General features: G+C 34.8%; 1 protein-coding gene across 1 annotated transcript in view; it reads right to left on the bottom strand.

The window, feature by feature from the left end:
• The window catches only part of xmas (RRM_XMAS2 and SAC3_GANP domain-containing protein xmas), a 523,534-nt gene that overhangs the window by 325,526 nt on the left and 177,718 nt on the right, over window positions 1–20,290 (bottom strand). Inside the window, exon 9 of the mRNA XM_090401436.1 lies at window positions 6,196–6,464. Within this exon, the coding sequence (XP_090257562.1) occupies window positions 6,196–6,464 (269 nt within the window). The remainder of the gene's footprint in view (window positions 1–6,195; window positions 6,465–20,290) is intronic.

The following is a 20,290-nucleotide window of genomic DNA, read 5'->3' as shown; positions in this document are numbered from 1 at the left end:
CCAAGAGAGAAGCTATTCAATACGCTACAGTTATATGGTGTCGATGGGGCATTATATCAAGCAATACTTAGTCTTTATTTGAGTTGTAAATCAGCAGTTAGAATTGAAGGAAGTACAGGAAGATGGTTTAATGTTAAATCTGGTGTGAGAGAAGGATGTACATTATCCCCTCTGTTATTCATTATCTATATGGATAACATTATGAAGGAAAGCTGTATTAAACCTGATATCAAAATTGGAGATGTTAATGTCAGCTCTTTGCTTTATGCAGACGATGTTATACTACTAAATAAATCTGCTACAAGTCTGCAAGATTCTCTGACTAAATTGAATAACTGTTGTAATAGATATGGTATGAAGGTCAGCATTAAAAAGACAAAAACAATGAAAATAGGCAGAATCATTAAAAACATCAACTGTGTTGTGAATGGAGAACCTGTGGAACAAGTAAAATGTTTCAGCTACGTAGGCACGATTTTTACTGAAGATGGTAAATTAAATATGGAAATAGACAACAGAATCAATAAAGCTGGTATAGTAGGAAGTCAATTGAATAAATTCATATGGAATAAGAGAGAAATTAGTCAGAACACTAAATTAGCTGTATACAAGACAGTGTTCAAACCAGTTTTAACTTATGGATCTGAGAGCTCGGTCAGAAGTAAAACACTTGACCAAAGACTAGAGACCTCTGAGAGTCCTGAGAAAGATTAGAGGCATGACAGATGGCATCAATGGCAATATCATATTAAAAACAAGGATATCAGGAAAGAACTTGACATTGTCAGCATCCAGGAATGTGTTAGCAGAGCTAATCTCAGGTTGTATGGTCATTTAAACAGAATGTGCGAGGAAAAAATTGGCAAAACAAGTGTTCTCTGCCAGGTTGGCAGGAAAACGACCCAGAGGAAGACCAAGATATAGGTGGATTGATACAGTACAAAGTGCCTTAGACGATAGAAATATAAGATCTGATAATATTGGAGTCTTGACAAGTAACAGACAGATTTGGAGGAAAATTGTAAATAGGAAGTTAGTAATGATGTAAATTTTTCATGTAGTACTATCATATCCTGTACACCCGTTGAGGGTACATGGCAGGAATTTGATGATGATGAATTATTCTCGGTTTCAGTCATTAAATTCTCTTTATACAAATGTATCAAAACAACCGGGTCAATGTTCCTCAACACACACACACACACACACACACACACACACACACACACACACACACACACACACACACACACACACATTGAAGAAACTTAAATTGAAGAGAACTTTTTTGTGGTACCTCCAATGAGATAAGGAAATCAAAGGTTTTATTATTATTTCTTATGTTAGTGCTATTTCTGTAAAACTAGAGAAAATTCTCAGAGAACATATACTCAAAACATTATTCACTCTTTTTATTGGGATGAGATCACTACTTCAATCTGTAAAATCCTGAAAAATCCTGATATGGCCCACTAAAATATCCAGGTGTTGATCGACTATGCTGTGACTGCAGGACACCACTATAGACAGAAAAATTTATTGAACACATTGAAGAACATATCAGAGATATTGAATACCATAAAAGTGAAGCCTCAGCTCTATTCTGTTATCACATATACTCTCTTCAGCTGATCCACAAGACATCTTGATGGAGAGAGAGAGTGACATCAAGTCTTATGGAATGAATGTGAACTGTTACACCCTTCTTATGGCTAAAACAAAAGAATTTTGGAATCTTTAGAAATGGCTTTGGATACCAAACACACTTAAATATAAATTCTAGCATTAACATTAACTTGTCCAAATACCTCCTAGCTATAGATAGTCAAACATGTAAGGATGAGCACACATATGCACACAAACAGACAGAAGTCAAATATGATATACTTTTTGACCCAGTAAATAAACTTAGTAGACCTTTCTTGCATCCAGACTAGTATAATAATATGATAATACACTGTTTTTCATACTTATATATGAAAAATGTGACTTTGTCCATCAAGATGGCACTTGCATATCTGTATATTTAGCCCCCCCCCATTTGAACATAATAAATGTCTGAACAGATCTAAGAAGTGATGCTCCTCATAATATACAGAATCATATACACACAGTAAAGGGAGTGTGATTTGCATTATGTGATGCAGAGAGCAAAGATCAACTCAACATGAAGTCAATAAACTGCTCTCTATATGCAAGTTGCTCAGTCATAAAGATACTTCACGCATAAAGTTATATTTCAATAAAATATGGATTATAACAAGAATATGATTTCAATATGTTAAGTATAATGTGTATATACTGTACTTGTCTGAAACTACATATATATATATATATATTTTTTTTTTTTATTTATCGACACTGATATTTCTTAATTCATTAATTAATTTTAATGTCATTAATTTTAATAACATTAAAATGGCACGTATATTTTGAGCATATAAAAATGTAGAGACGCTAGTTTATATATATAAAAGTAGCCAAGGGAGGAGAAAAGTCATGGAAATACTTGAACATAGAAGATAATATTATCAGCTTAACAAAATATTCTAGAACAAAATCTTAAAAATAAAAAAAATACTAAAAAGACAAAAAAAAGTTGCACAGGTGACAAACTCAAAACTCCAAGAAGTACCAGGTTAGCATAATGATATTTTAATCATATAATGTGTTCTGATTTAACAGAAATAGACATTTAGGGATGTCTGTAAGAAAGAATAAAAAAAACAGATGAAAAAGAAAAGGGCCAGTAATATTATGGGAGGTATTCTCCATCACAAACAGGTGCCCCTCATGCAAGGGCTAAATCTTGGGGTGATGAAGGCCAACTCCCAAGAAAACACACTGATTCAAAGAGGGAGGAATGTGGTGTAGTTGTCTGGAAGCAGGCTGACCTCAAAAAGGAGAAAGTGTATAAAGTGCTTGGAAAGTAAATTAGCAGATAAATATCAATAATGTGGGAAAATGTTCTAGGAACTATGGAAAAACTTAGAAAAAAAATAAACAGAGAAAAGAATATTGTAAAAGGAATTAGAGATGAAAAAAGACATGAAAACTGAAAATAAATATATTATAGGTGTCAGGCGTATGATGGTAATGGTACAACATGATAGAAAAAATTTCTTAGTATTATCCCTTAAACAGAAAAGGAGAGGAAAGGTCAGCAAAGCTTTATTTGATGCTATGATGATGATGATGACAAGAAAAAGATGCAGAAGAAAACCAAGATGTAGATGGATTGATGCTATTAGAAGTACTCCAGAAGACTGAAATATAATATCTGACAATAATGGGCTCCTGATAGATAGATTAATTTGGCTGAAAAGAAACAATAGGAAATTAGTAACAGTGTATATTTTTCATATAGTACTAGCACGGTATCCTGTACATCCCCTTCTCCCCAAAGTACATGTCACGATCTGAATGATGACAGGCTCAATTTTTAGTGAAGACTGTAAATTAAATATGGAAATAAACAATAGAATAAGCAAAGTTTGTATGGTAAGAAGCCAACTGAATAAATTTATATGGAATAAAAGGGAAATTAGCCAAAACACTGAACTAGCAGTATTCAATACAGTGTTCAAACTCATTTTATTTTATGGATGCGAGAGTTTAGGTTTCAAATAAAGCAGTTGGTCATGTAAACTAGAGACCACAGATGTGAGTATTTTTAAAGAATGGAAGTAAACAGATGACTGTTAACATTCAGAAATGTGTGGCAGAGCTAAAGTGGCATGGTCAATTCAACAGTTAACAAAACAGAGAGAGAGAGAGATGGACAGATAAATGGATGGATGGATGCAGCTAAGTTCTTCTAAAGGCTGAAAAGCAAGAAATGACCTTTAATGTCAATGTAAACTTAATTAATTATACAGTATTAAATATGGAAAAAAATCTCAATCACTTACGTTTTATGGATGATATTGTTCTTTTAGTGTAAATAAAGACGCTAAGGAAAATGCTAAATGACCTTGACAGAGAAAGTAGGAAAAAAAAAAAGAAAAGTTTAAAGATTAAATAATTAAAACAAAACTGATGATAAATTCAGATCAAATCTAAAATTAGCAGATAATCCTTCTGAAACTGTAGAGGACTATATTTACTTCAGTCAGTCAGTCAGTTTTCAGGAGAAACAAGATAAAGAAATAAACAGAAGAATAACATAAAGGAAACCAAGCATTTTGGTTGTATGAAGATTATCTATTAGGAGATTTACTTGTATACTTAAAAAGAAAGCTATTCAATATGTGCATTATCCCAGTGTTTACCTATGGAAGTGAGACACGGGCGATGACCGAAAAGCCATTTGGGCAACAGGTTGCATGTGGCCCAAAGAGCCTTGGGTTCCACATAACAAAAAGGAATGGAATAAGAAATATTAGAATTAGAGAGATGAGTAGAAGATATTGTGAAGTATTGTAGAGCATGTAAATGAAGCTGGGTTGGCCATATTAGTAGACTGCCAGATGAAAGGTAGACAAAATTAAGCACTCAGTGGATACCAAAAGAAAGAAAGGTCTCCAAAGAACAGGATGGAGGATTTGAAATAAGATAGTGGCTAATGGATCATGTTTCTATTCTCATATTACACATGCTGGGCAGGTGGTTTTGGAGGGAGAGGGGATTATTTTAAGTCTCGCTGTAAGTATAGGTAATTACAAATATCTTTAGGATTAATTTCATCATTCAAGATGAGACCACCATGCTTCTTAATGGATTCATGAATTAGTTTGAAAAAGAGTTGGACGTTACATCTCTACAGCATTGTTTCTGGATTATGCAACTCACAGGTTATCTACAGTTCTGTATGATAGGTGTACATTCTTTTATGAACAGTAATCACTTATATACACAGCTTGAAAAGAAGTCAACAGACTCCACAATGTAAAGAACAAACAGCCATGGTGCCCACCTTAATAAGATGTAGGAACTCCCTTCTCTGTGATGATTGCAGCAATCCCACAGGACATACTTTCCCCAAGTATATGATAGCAATCAATGGGAATTTTGGACCATTCTTCCTGTAAGCATGTAATGAGGTCTTGGACTGTTGTGGGGGCAGAGTCCCTTGACCTCACTCAATGCTCCAGTTCATCCCACAGATGTTCAATAGAGTTGAGATCAGGGCTCTATGGAGGTCAGTCAAGTGTGATGACGTTCATGTCCACAACCCACGCAGTTACAGCAGCAGCCTTATGACATTGTGCATTGTCTTGCTGAAAGAGACAATGGTAGTTTTGTAGAAACGCCACAAAGTAGGAAGCAGTGCATTGTCCAGAATGTTCAGATGCCTCTTGGAGTTCAATGTTCGTGGCATCCCAAAGAGAGAGTTCCAAGACCAAACCAGGAAAAACAGGATAATACCATCACATTTCTACCTCCAAATTTCATAGTTGGGGTTATGCACTATGGTAAGAGACATTCACCGATACATCGGCTACACCCAGAGCCATCCATCTGCTCAGTAGAGGATGTAGAGTGATTCATTGCTCTATGACACAACTTTTCAAGCTTCCCTGTCCCAACCGCTGTACAACACACTCTTTGCACTACTGAAGACACTGCATGTTGGTTCAGGTAATGTGAGGCTTGCATATTGCAGTCCTACCATGGAAACCAATGTTGTGAGCTTTGGTTCTGAATGTTTTTGTGCATTTGTGTTCCAGTCAATACCAGGACTCTGCTTTCGACATGTTGGCTGACAAATGGCAGATTTTACATATTATCCTTTGTAGCATCCTATGGTCACATTCAGTGAATATGGTAGGTCATCCACTGTGAGTAGTACTTGAAGTTGACTCCCAGCATTTCCATCTCAGTATGGTATCACTGACTGTTGACCCGAGATGGCCCAATTTGTGTTTGCCAAACATATAGGCCTACAGCCTGGCATCCTTTCACAATGCCTTTTCCAATTCCATCAGTTCCCTTCTTGCATCTATTTCACCCAGAAAGAGTTGCACTGATTGGGGGGGGGGGGGGACATCATATTCTAATCCTCGAATTTATACTGGCTACAAGCATGTGATTCATTATATTGCACGATGTACCTTGCCCATGGGGTGTCTGTTGACTTTTTTCTGAGCAGTGTATATAAGTATATTGAATGAAAAATATCAACTATCACATCTTAAATATTTTATGAGCAGGTTTTAAGTTTCAAAGGATTTATTTATATTATTATATTCATACCTTAACACATCACCCTCATTAAGATTTAAAAGGACATCATATGCCCAAAATTCTGCTTGAGATGGACATGCAATATTCTTTACCTCCAAATCATGATAGAAGTGTTTCAAGGTTTGAAGACACTTTGTTAAGTTTTCACTGTTTATTTTAGCATCAAAAGTTGCCATCTCCTCTAAACACAACACTGCTGCACAATGTATGTGGAATCGTGCACATTTTTCAACTAAATCAACAGAAGTTAAGTCACATAAATGCTGCTGTGTAATATCCTGAAAAAAAAAAGAGAGAAAGAGTTCACAATTCAAACAAAATTAAGACTATTACATCTCCTTGTATTTTCTGCAAAATCAGCATTAAGACTAATTAAACAAGATGTTATTTCAATAATTCTAGTATCAGCATTCCATCTGAAGAAAAACAGACTATCTATTAACAATATTAAATTTTTCTTTGGACAGATATTAAGTGTTCAAATTTCCAAAAGTTTATAAACTCAAAACAGATGCCTATTTATTTTATATTGGTTTCAAAACAAATTACCCAAAGTGTGCCAAATATCTCATTATAAGAATTACCATATTTTTCATTAATGGAAAGAAACAAATGCTTAGGAAAAATAATCAAATTTTGTTTCATCATTATGCAAATATTTTGCATTATTACCAAGCCATCTTCAAAAGGCATAAAGGAAAGAATATGCAAACGTACAAAGGAAGGAAGGAAAACAAACAACAGCCTAAGTTATTAAGCAGTAAAATCTTGTTGTCCTCACTGGATTATAGGATCACACAATTTAGTAATAGAGCCATTGTTTGGCTTTATATATGCATAGTGCATATTCTTACTTTTATGACTATGGGAACTGGTAGCCAAGGCAAAATAGTGGCTTAATAATTAAATAAAATTTAGTTAATTGTTTAAAGTTACAGTTAACTATTATCCTAGGTATATTTTTTTCCATGAAATAAAAAAATTAGATAACAGCATCTAAGTATCCATATCAGGACATATAAAAATTACTTTTAACTTTTATATGGAGTCACTGGCCTGGGCAGATAATCTAGGTAGACAGATTATCAGATTTGCAACTAATGAGTTATTAAATTCAAATCACACTACCGCAAAGGATGTTTGTGAAAGTTTTCAGAGACATATGCTTTTTATTACCTAGTGTGCATAATCACTATACTGCTTGTTGGAGACTTGAAAGAGTAACACATTTGGTCTCTAGACCAAATGCACTACACTTTCAAAACATTTCCAATTGTCCATAGGCAAAACTATTAATAATGTTATCTCATATGCCTGAAGAGTTACAGCATAATGCAGAACTCCCTAATAAGAAATGAGTAGGTGTTTTTAAAACAGAATTTTATGTTCAATTCTACTTTTTCTTGATAAAAAATTTTATCATGAAAGTGGGAATAAAAAATGTTGACCAAAAAAATGTCTAGAAGAATTTTCAGATTTTTAAAAACTTAAATTTTGTCATTTCTGAGACGTTAATAACTCAAATGCCTTTATTAACAATTTGAAAACTACAAGTAAACTTTTTTTACTAATTCCTTTTTTATAAAACACTTTAATTCTTTTTTAGTAATTTCCCAAAAATAAAAGTTTGTGAACCTATCAAACATTAGTGCTGTGGGCAGGTTAGAGAATCTGAAAAGCCTGTTTTACTCACCAAACATGGGATTTTTTGAAGCTACTTCAGGTTTCTAATAAGCAAAGTAATGGAAATCACACTAATTATCTGCCACATAAAAATAATCACAAATATCTATCCCCAGAGTGGGATTCAAATCCACAGTCTGCTGGACAGCAGAAGCACACTCTCCACTCAGCTGGCCACTTAAAATGACACAAAATAAAATAAAAATAAATCCTGAAATATTAGCAGGATTATCAAGCACTGATGCATGTTTATTAAACAAAAAAAAAAAAAATTACAGCCATTCAGATCTGATTCCTGCAGTTCTGTACCAATATTTACCACTGTGTTTTACAAATGATATCAAAATCATATGATATAAATAGATCATCTTTTCAAGGATGTATTATTGCACAATGGCCAATTACACTTTCAATCAATTTATTTATTATTTGTTATCACAGAAGGTAACTAATTAATTAATTATAATACTGTAGATTGGTTTCAAACACAACCAAAAATAATTCTATTAATCACACTTCAGAATGATAAAAATGTTATACAATATACTGGTTAGATTGGCCTTGTGAAATTAATTTTTGCATCCTTCAGTCCATTAACCAATAGGTTTATTAGCAATGACTTTTTAAAAAAAAAATTTAATTCAATATATGAAAGATTGTTAGCCTATAGGCATAAGTACTACAGATGGGCAGAACATTGATGAGAAGGAAGAAACGTGTTAACATATTTGAAGATCTGTAGATTGTGCTCTTAACCAATATATTACAGGGAAAAACTGATCCAAAAGAGGTAGTAAAAAATGAATGAAGAGAATTTATTCTGAGTTTTTATATGAAGTGTGAAGGATTTAAATACCTGTTGAATGTGTTTTGACTGATTTGGAGGAGAGTGAGGAGAACTGTTGATGCCGATTCTATGCACAGTGACCATGAAAATATGAAAAGTCACCACAGAAAATTGAAAAGTAGCAGTAAATAAACGTTTGTGTGAGAAAGAATGAATTGGTGCATGAGGAGTCATTAAACAACTTAAATGCTCTCGCACACCCGAACTCAACATCACTAGAATTAAAGATTGGTACTATCAACATAAAAAGCCTGAATAGCAAAGAAATGGAGCTAGCTGAGGAATTAGATAAGTACCAGATCGACATAATACATGTGACTGAAACAAAAAAGACAAAAACTGGTGAGATCTTTCTGAGCAATAAATATAAAATGTTATATTCAGGAAATGACAATCAAGGAAAAGAAGGAGTAGCCATAGTATTCAACACTAAATACGAGGCTAATCTTCTTGAATGGCAAGCAGTCTCAAGTAGAGTAATGTGGGCAAATATCAGAATGGGGAACTGGACGGTGAGACTTATTTCTGCCTATGGTGCAACAGAAGGTTCTACTAAGGTAGAGGTGGAGGAATTTTTTGATGCTTTAGAAAAAGCAACTGACACAATGAAAAAGGAAAAGTTGGTCCTTGTTGGGGAATCTAAATAGCAGAGTAGGAAATGATTGTCAGACATACAAAAATATTTTGGGAAAATTTGGAGAAAAGAGCAAAGCTAATAATAATGGCAAATACTTGTTGGATTTCTGATCAGGACATGGACTGGTTATTACTAACACCATGTTCCAACATAAAAATGCACCCAAATTCACATGGAGAGAAGAGGCAAGTAATAAGAAAAGTCTCATTGACTATGTTATTGTTGATAGTGATGTTTTCTCCTTAGTGCAGGACACCAGAGTGTACAGTGGATTTGAAATTGGAAGTGATCACTATTTAGTCTTGAGCAGGATAAAACTGAATTTCATATTGAAAAGAATAATATGTAAGAAAGTTTTAAAGTGAATAAAAGGTGAGCAGTTCTCAGATGTGAACTGTAGACTAAAATACACAAAGATTATTGAAGAAAAAATGAGAGTTTTAGAACAGGAACCAAACCTTGGATATTCAGTTGCAAGCCCTAAAGAACACATTCATTGATTCAAGAGAGGCATGTGGTGAGGTTGTCTGCAAGGATAAAAAAATCAGAACTCCATGGTGGACACAGGAAGTTAAAGAGGCAGTGAAGGAAAAGAAGAAAGCATATCACAAGTTCCTGGCAAATAAGTCAGCTTGTGTTCTTAGAGAATACAGAGACAAATGTAAGAAAGCAAAACACTGTGTAAAAAATAGCTAACCAAAAGTCATGGGAGGACTTTGGCAAGAACATAGAAAATAAATATCAAAAAGGTGGTAAGATATACTAGAGGTTGTTGAAGAAGCTTAGAAATGGAGGAAAGAGGGCTGTAAAAGGAATCAGAGATGATAAAGGTGACATGAAAACAGGAGAAAAAGATATCCTTGAAGTATGGGGTAATTACTTCGAAAAATTGCTAAATGAAACAAGCAGTGATAGCACAGTGGTAAAAAACATTCAACAGGCATACAGTCAGGAATACATATCCATACTTGAAGTAGAAAAAGCCATCAAAGGCTTGAAATGTGGAAAGGCAGCAGGAGTAGATGATATTTGACCAGAAATGCTGAAGTATGGTGGTATAAAAATCTTACAGTGGCTGCATTGCATCATTCAGAAAGTCTGGACAGTGGGACGAATTCCTGGTGATTGGAGTGGAGCTCTAATAGTACCCATATATAAAAAGGGAAATAAAACTGAATGTGAGAATTACAGAGATATTTCTCTAATGAGTGTTCCTGGCAAGATCTATGCAAGTATACTTGAGAAACGGTTGAGAAAAATTGTGGAAGAAAAGCTTGGTGAAGAACAAGCTGGGTTCAGGCCAAATAGAGGCTGTCAGGATCAGATTTTCACTTTACGACAAATAGTCGAGAAAGCATGGGAATATAACAAAGATCTGATTTTAAGTTTAGTCGATCTGGAAAAGGCATATAACAAAGTGCCAAGAGAGAAGCTATTCAATACGCGACAGTTATATGGTGTCAATGGGTATTATATCAAGCAATACTTGGTCTTTATTTGAATTGTAAGTCAGCAGTTAGAACTGAAGGAAATACAGTAAGATGGTTTAATGTTAAGTCTGGTGTGAGACAAGGATATACATTATCCCCTCTGTTATTCATTATCTATATGGATCACATTATGAAGGAAAGTGGTATTAAACATGATATCAGAATTGGAGATGTTAATGTAGCTCTTTACTTTATGCAGACGATGTTATAATTCTAAATAAATCTGCTATAAGTTTGCAAGATTCCCTGACTAAATTGAATAACTGTTGTAATAGATTTGGTATGAATGTCAGCATTAAAAAGACAAAGACAATGAAAATAGGTAGAATCGTTGAAAATGTTAACTGTGTTGTGAACGGGGAACCTGTGGAACATGTAAACCATTTCAGCTACTTAGGCATGATTTTTAGTGAAGATGGTAAATTAAATATGGAAATAGATAACAGAATCAACAAAGCTGGTAAGGTAGGAAGTCAATTGAATAAATTCATATGGAATAAGAGAGAAATTAGCTGGCACATTAAATTAGCTGTATGCAAGACAGCGTTCAAACCAGTTTTAACGTATGGATCTGAGAGCTGGGTTCAGAAGTAAAACATTTGACCAAAGACTAGAGACCGCAGATATGAGAGTCCTGAGAAAGATTAGAGGCGTGAACAGATGGCATCAATGGCAACATCATATTAAAAATGAGGATATTAGGAAAGAACTTGACACTGTCAGCATCCAGGAATGCGTTAGCAGAGCTAATCTCAGGTGGTATGGTCACTTAAACAGAATGGGCGAGGAAAGATTAGCAAAACAGGTGTTCTCTGCCAGGTTGGCAGGAAAACGACCCAGAGGAAGACCAAGATATAGGTGGATTGATACGGTAAAATGTGCCTTAGACGATAGAAATATAAGATCTGATAATGTTGGAGTCTTGACAAGTAACAGACTGATTTGGAAGAAAATTGTAGATAGGAAGTTAGTAATGATGTAAATTTTTCATGTAGTACTATCATATCCTGTACACCCCTTGAGGGTGCATGTCAGGAATTTGATGATGCTCTCTTCTCACAGAGTTAAGTATTTTCAGGGAGCTTTTAAAGCCACCCCCAAATCCATGAATAGTATTCAATATTGAATGGATCTGTGGTTTGTACATAGTTACCACTACAGAAAATCCATAGAGACTCTTGTTATATAACACAGTTACTACAGTAAATTACCTTCAGAAGAGCATTAAGCCTATGGAACTTTTTGGTAGTTTGTTATAATGAGTGAATGTTATAATGCTGTTTGGTATAGTATGACATAACTCAAACGCCTCTATTATTTATCTGAAAACTAAAAAATCACAGTTCATCTCAAAACTCAGAGAACAAATTCTTCTTCATTTATTCTTTTTATCACTATCTGTTAAAATAGTTTTCCCTGTAACATATTTCCTAAAGAGCACAATCTACACATCTCCAAATCTAATTATCAAAAATTTGAAAGTCACATCTAAACTTTTTTTACTAATTAACATTACTAATTTTGCTAATTAACAAATATTAGTACAGTGGATAGGTTAGTGCTGGTCAAAACCTAATTTCATGGATGCTGCAGAGGTGATATTTGTAATACATTTCTATCAAAAGAGACTGGAGATCAGAGTTATTCCAAGAAGAGAAATCACATTGTTGTTGTGTTTGAATGTTGTGGAAAAGTAAGACTGGAAGAAGACTATCATGCCTTTGAGAAATAAGATGGGATTGAATGTTTTAACATTAAAATTAGCAAGATTATCAGAATGCCATTGAAGAATGGTTTGATAGTCAAAATTTAGTGTCGTAGAACTTGATATTCTGGAAGTTTTGATGATTTGTGTAATGTAAAGTTTGTCAAATGAGAAATAGAAGTAGAGCACACTGACATCAGCAAAACCGTGAATTGGATTTATAATCAAATGGAGAAGACAACTGATAGGGAAGAGTAGATGAAAGAGCAGAGCCTTGTTGAACCCTAGCATTAGTTGCAAAGAGATACAGCCATTATCAAATATCATGTGCAATCAGAAGTAGCAGCAAAAGCCTTGAGAAATTCGCTGAACCCTAATAAAGCAATGACTGCAAGAAGAACTTCAGAATATAGTAAGTTCTGTTCTATACTGTTACATATGCAGGACTTACATGGTTATTAATGAAGACAGTGATATTTCGTTTCATGTACCGTAAAACATCTTCAGTGTAGATGGGTTGGAGACCAATAACAGAAATTTGAATAATACTAAGCAGTGAAATGCATGCAATAACAACATAATCTTTGTACCATATGCAATCATGAATTTGCTAGGATAAACACTATTGGGAATCAGTAAAAAAAAAATAAAGCTATTGCACACAGTTAAGGAAAACAATTTGTCAGCCTTTCAGAATAGAAAGGTTGACAAATATTTTGATTTATTTGTTATTATGATTTAGGTTTGGGCAATGCAGCAGAATTTCAGAATTTCATTCAATAAACATTCATATTTATAAATATCATTATGTAGTAATCAGGTGTTATTCCAAAGGATCCCATGTCTAGTGTCAATTTCAGATTGAACCAATTTAGATTGATAAGGCTTAATACGTTCAATATGGCTCTGATGTTCTAATATATGTTTTGAAGTGATCTTATTTGATCATAATGAGATAAGTTACAGGAATATGGAACTTGGTAAACACCAAATGGCAATAGCAGAGGTTGTCTTTAGGAGAAGATTAAAGTTGTCAGAATTCGTTGATTGGTTTGAAGGTTGCAGTGAGCTGAAATTTACTTAGAATCTTTACTACACATTCAGAAATGCTGTTTACATACAGACAAGAAATTCCGTGGATAATTTCTTCTTCTCTTGGAGGATGTAAGGAGAAACTAACAATAATTTTTCTTAGTAATTCTTTGGTTATAATAGCCTAAAGGACAATTTGCTTGGTAGTGTAGGATATCTACATTAGAATTTAGATATCTTGAAAATTAAAAAAATAATAATTTAAACTTAAGTTATTAATAAAGTACTATTTTATAAAGTTAGTTAAATATATGTTTCTTTTTGTATGGTGCAAGCAAAACATTTTGAGATTTTTTTTTGACTTTAGCTAGGGAGGGCTTGCTTAGATGTGAAATAAATATGAAAACATAATTTTCTGTTGTTTAGCAGTTCTATAGAAAATTTTCAGTATTAAGACCACATATTTATACAAATATAACAAGTTAAATAAAATACACAATATAACCCTACAAGTTTCATAAGCCTTTGAACTTGCATTGTCAAGGGTACTAACAAAAGTTATACACAAAAAAGATTAGAAACAATCAGCACATAAAAACAAGTAACCAGACCAAAAACATTAAAATAATTACTCTATACACATTGGAACAATTCTAGTTATTGCTGTCATATTCTATAGCATGGCATGTGTTGTATCCCAGGCTTGATGTAAAGCAGAACAACTTAATGTAAGGATTAAGCCTTGATCTTTGTTACACTGTGTGTGTGTGGGGGGGGGGGAGATATGCAGCATTTTAGAAGTTGTGAATTTTCTTGTAAAACAGTTATGATAAATATATTGCATTTTTTTCCTTGCGAAACTACTTGATGGTTATATGTTTGTTGTATAGAATGCCAAATCTGATTATACTGTCTTCTTTTTTTGACATCTTTTACGTGTTCAGAAATGTAAATCTGAAATAAATGAAGACGTGAAATATATGTATTAAAATTAGTATCAATTGTGATTTTACATGAACTGTAAAAAGTTTAGTAATGGTGCTGTCTGTATGTAGACAAACATTGTTTATGAAATGTTATTAATGACGAGAGAGGCGAAAGTTGTAGCTGTAATGATTAAATGAACTTACCTCAGTGCATAAAAGATCATAAAATAAAGTATTGCCATGATATAATTTATGCTAATTTTATTTTGAAATTATAATTAAAGTAACCTTCCTGCGCTACAAAAAGAACTTTATTATAAAGTTCTTTTTGTATGATTTGAATGGAGATATGATTTGAAATGAGATAAAATGATTTGAAAGGAGATAAAATGATTTGAAAGGAGATAAAATGGAAATGATAGAAGACCTGAATGAATTGTTTGAGGTAGCAAAAGAAAAGAGTGAGAGAGTTAGAATGATTAGTCTTTTGCCACGGTATGACAGTGAAATGTTTAAAAGGAGGGCTATAATTGCAAATGACTTTATGCGTGGGTTATGTATGACGAGTGGTGTGGAATTTGTGGATGTGTGGAGTGAGTTTGATGGGCAAAAGGATCTATATAAGATGGATGGCTTGCATTTGAATGGTTACGGTGTAAGAAGACTTGAGAAAGTGTTGCTGAATGTAGTGGATATGCAAATTCGGGGAAACTAGATTTGTTAGGGGGGGGGGAGTAGAGATACAGTCCTTATGGAGGCAGTTGAATGTAAGAATGAATATAATATGCCAGAGCAAATAAGGACAACAAATCTGAGTGGGATAGTTAATATAAGGCATCAAGGTAGGGTTGGGGCGATTGGGGGTCTTAAATTCATGTACACTAATACTAGGAGTATTAGGAACAAGAAGGAAGAGTTTTTGGCCATGGTTGGCACTTCCAGACCACAGGTTATAGGTATTAGTGAAACATGGCTGACTGTAGATGATATAACTAGTGGGATTGAATGTGATGGGTATAGTGTGTTCAGGAATGACAGAGAGAATAAAATGGGGAGAGGAGTATTGTTGATGATAGCTGATGAGCTCCAGCCAAGGAGAATAGAAGTTGAATTGCAGGATAGAGAAAAGAGCACATTTGAGGCCATTTGGTGTGAGATTGTGGCTAGCAGAACTAAATATACAATTGGGTGCTGCTATAGACCAGGTGATGGAAAAGATGGTGGTGACAGTATGCACAAGCAAATAGAAGAAATGGGTGGAAGGAGGGTGATTATTATGGGAGATTTCAACTATGGTCGCATTGATTGGAGTGAGGAGAGGACACACGGAAGGAAGGAACTGGATTTTATGCGGTTATTAAGGGATAACTATCTGCGACAGCATGTAATGGAAAATACTAGGGGTCAGAGGGTGCTTGACCTAGTAATTACATCTGAGGATTTGGTTGTAACAAATATGACCACATTGCCACCAATCGGTGAGAGTGATCATAGGGTCTTAACTTGGGAGGTGGCTAAAGGTGTAGAATTTTCAATTATGACAGGGTACATGCGGAATTATCGGGCTGGAAAGTATGACAAGCTTAGGAGTTTGATTGGTTCAGTGCCATGGCATGTACAACTGCAAGGACTAGAAGTTGATAGTGCATGGGAGGTAGTTAAGAAGTGCTTGCATGAAGCAATGGCTGACTGTATACCTAGAGTCCGAATAATAAATCAAGTAGGGGTTAAATGGATGAATAACACCATTAAGCTTGAGCTGCAAAAAAAGAAACAACTATGAAGGGAATTTAAGGAGAAGGGTGACCGGCAGGCATATGAACGGTATAAAGCGCAGGCCAGAAGGGTGACGAGTGTGGTAAGAAAAGCAAAAAAGGATTACGAAAGAACATTGGCCATGAGAATCCTAAACAGTTTTTTAGATATGTAGCAAGTAAAAGGAAAAATGTACATGGCAGATTGATTTTAAAGAATGCCGATGGTAGGGAGGTAACTGAATCAGTTGAGATAGTTGAGTTACTGAGTGAGCACTTTGCAAGAGTATATCATCCAGGTGGTGACATTGCAGAAACGAATAAACCAGTAGATTATATGGGAATTGTGGTTAATGAAGTGGAGGTGAGTAGTCTATTGCATAACCTCAATGTCAATAAATTTGTGGGATTGGATGGTATACCAGCTCGTGTTGTATGAGAAGCAGCTAAAGAATTGTCAGTACCCTTGACCATTTTGTTTAATTTGAGTCTTGGGTCTGGGTTAGTCCCGAGCGGGTGGAAAGAGGGGAAAATAGTTCCACTGCATAAAGGTGGTTCCAAGACTGCTATTGTAAATTACCGACCGATTAGCATATCAGGAATCATTGTCAAGGTCTTAGAGAAATTAGTCAAGAAAAGAATACAGGATTGGATAGATGAAAATGGGATATTGTATGGGGGACAACATGGTTTTGTGAAGGGTAGATCATGCCTCAGTAACTCGCTCACGTTTTATAACACAGTGACGGCTGAACTGGATAGGGGTAATGGGTTTACAGTGATACTACTGGACCTTGCCAAGGCCTTTGATAGGATACCACATGGAACCCTAATCAGTAAACTGGAGCAGATGGGGATAGATATAGGGTTGGTGAGATGGATAGGAGGGTGGTTGAAGGAGAGATATCAAAGAGTGGTTTATTCAGGAGTGGAGTCTAAAAGACGTCTTGTGACTAGTGGAGTGCCACAGGGCTCTGTTCTTGGACCACTGCTTTTCAATTTGTTCATCAATGATATTGGAAAGGATCTGAGAGGAAGTGTTCACTTGTTTGCTGATGATGCAAAGTTGGGTAGAGCAATTGTGAGTGCACAGGATGTCAAAATTTTACGGGATGATTTGGATAGTTTGGAGAACTGGGCTAGGAAAAATGGATGTCAATTTAATGTGGCAAAGTGTAAGGTTATGCACTTTGGGGTGAAAAGAATAGCAGCAGTATATCGCATTGGTGGAACCATACTCCAGGAGATTGATGAGGCCAGGGATTTGGGAGTGTTGGTGGATAGGGAGTTGAAGTTTAGGGGGCACATTGCAAAAGTAACTAAAACAGCTCACCAAATCACTTGGCTTCTGAAAAATACTTTAACATGCAGAGACAAACAAGTTCTTGTTCCTCTGTATCGAGCCTTGATAAAACCCCATCTGGACTTCTGTGCCCAGTTATGGGCACCAGGGTTTCTTCGTGATGGGGAGGAAGTGGAGAGGGTCCAGAGACGAGTGACCAAGATGATAGCAGGTCTGTGGAATGAACCTTATGAGAATAGGTTGAAGATTTGTGGGTTGCAGAAATTGGACGATAGGCGAAGGAGGGGTGATATGATTGAGACATTCAAATTACTGAAGGGTTTTTATAAGATTGATCCAGAAGATATTTTTGAAAATATGACTGGTGGTGGGAGGACTAGGGGCCATGCATGGAAGCTGGGAAAGAGCGTGGTTGACAAGGGTGTTAGAGCTAGGTTCTTTACTTGGAGAGTGGTAAATGAGTGGAATAAGCTTCCAGAGTCTGTTGTGGGTGCTACGACCGCGAATGAGTTCAAGGCAAGGTATGATAGATACTGTGTGAATGTTGAATAGTTGTTCTTGACATGATGTTAGGGCCTCCCTCGATGAGTCTGTCGACTCCTTGGAGTTTCCCGGAACAATAATAATAATAATAATTATTGTTTCAAGTATAGTGCTGAAATCAGTAACAGCAGAACACAATAGTGGACCAGATAGAAGTTGGTCAATTGCATGTGCAGGAATGAAAGAGCATTATTAAATGTTGCTAAGCATTCAGCTGTTTGGGAAATAAAAAAAGGAACAGAGCAGGAGAAAAATTGTGGAGTTTCTGTGTCTTCAATATGTGAAGACTGCACAGAAATTAGAAGAAGAGTTACAAATGAGAATTCACTTATCTTTAAAAGAGAGATAAGTGAAACTTTTGGTAATGATTAATCCATATAGTATTTTTTCAGTTAAAGCTGAGAGAAACTTTATTGCTCTCCAGTTAATATAGAAATGAGCCCAGTAAAGTTTATTTAGGATTCTCAGCCTTAAAATTTATTGAAATTGTTGATATAATTTTTGTTATTTCTGTAGGAGTTTTCGTATAGAAGGCAAAGTTGTTCTGAAGTGATAGAGCTGTTGATAAAGTTTTAAGTAGTTTAGTCAGTGAAGTTTGCTGTTGCTTTCATATAGAAGGTGAATTAAGTTACTGAAGTGTTTTGGATGAGGATGATATATTTTCTTCAGTGTTCCATGAAGTAGGCTGAAAGAAGAATATAACTGACTTAGTTGATATCATATAGAGAGCACTTTTTGTGTTGGTCTTTCTCTTGTGTGAATTCAAGAAAAAATAAAAATTTCTGTAGGAACAAGAAACTGAAATAACTTTTGTCCATATAGGATAACTATTGGCTTATGATAATTGAAGAGAAGCTGTGTAGCAAGAGCATTTTTCATGTTGTTCGAAGCCATGAGGCAAAAAATGTATATTGGTGAACATATTGATTTCATGTTGCATATATTTTGTTCTGTTTTAAATTAAAGATTTTTATTTTGATTATAAGGTGTGTGTAAAGCCTTAATCTCTTAATAGGTTTAATGAGTAATTGAGTTAATTTAGAGAAGTTAAGATTTTAAGTGACATCCTGGGAAAGAAATCTATGTGCAAGCTAGATTTAGAATTTAATTTCAGTGTTTTCTTTCTATTTTAATTTAAGAGCTAAATCACTTAGAGCAAAGGGAGTAAATAAAAAATATACCCCCCCACTACCACCACCACCACACACACACACACAGTTTCTGAAGAATAGTTTCTTCAGCGAGCAAATTTTTGGGTGCTAGATACCGAAGATTTAATAATTCCATATTTTTCAAAAGAGTTGTGTGCAAGATTGATGTATATAAAGCATGTAAACAATGGCTTGAGGTAGCAGAAGTAGAAAATGAGTCATCAGTTTCACATTCAATGAATGTAGCTGAAAATAATATTGCTCATGACAGTTATTTTTAAAAATTAAAATTTATTAAATTAAAAATTTTATGTACAAAGGACAGCAACTCCTGAATGTGTTGTCCAAAAAAGATACTATTGGGTTAAAATCTAAGATTTCAGGTTTCAAAGTTCTAGATAATGGCAAATATCTGTTGGATTTCTGCTCAGGACATGGACTGGTCATTACTAACACCATGTTCCAACATAAAAATGTGCACAAATTCACATGGAGAGAAGAGGCAAGGAATAAGAAAAGTCTCATTGACTATGTTATTGTTGATAGTGATGTTTTCTCCCTGGTGCAGGACACCAGAGTGTACAGAGGATTTGAAATTGGAAGTGATCACTATTTAGTCTTGAGCAGGATAAAATTGAATTTCATATTGAAAAGAATAACATGTAAGAAAGTTTTAAAGCGAATAAAAGTTGAGCAGCTCTCAGATGTGAACTGTAGACAAAGATTATTGAAGAAAAAATGAAAGAGTTTGAGAATAGGAACCAAACTTTAGAGATTCAGTGGCAAGCCTTGAAGAAAACCCTGATTGATTCAGCAAGAGAGGCATGTGGTGAGGTTGTCTGCAAGGATAGAAAAATCAGAACTCCATGGTGGACACAGGAAGTTAAAGAGGCAGTGAAGGAAAAGAAGAAAGCATACCAAAAGTTCCTGGCAAATAAGTCAGCTTTTGCTCTTAGAGAATATAGAGACAAATGCAAGAATGCTAAATACTGTGTAAAACTAGCTAAACAAAAGTCATGGGAGGACTTTGGCA

The sequence above is a fragment of the Typopeltis vanoorti genome, chromosome 12, assembly GCF_054136105.1.
Source record: "Typopeltis vanoorti isolate ZY-2024b chromosome 12, IOZ_Tvanoo_1.0, whole genome shotgun sequence".
Taxonomy (NCBI): domain Eukaryota; kingdom Metazoa; phylum Arthropoda; class Arachnida; order Uropygi; family Thelyphonidae; genus Typopeltis; species Typopeltis vanoorti.
Note: the sequence above shows the minus strand (reverse complement) of the source record. Positions and strands in the feature narration are given on the sequence as shown.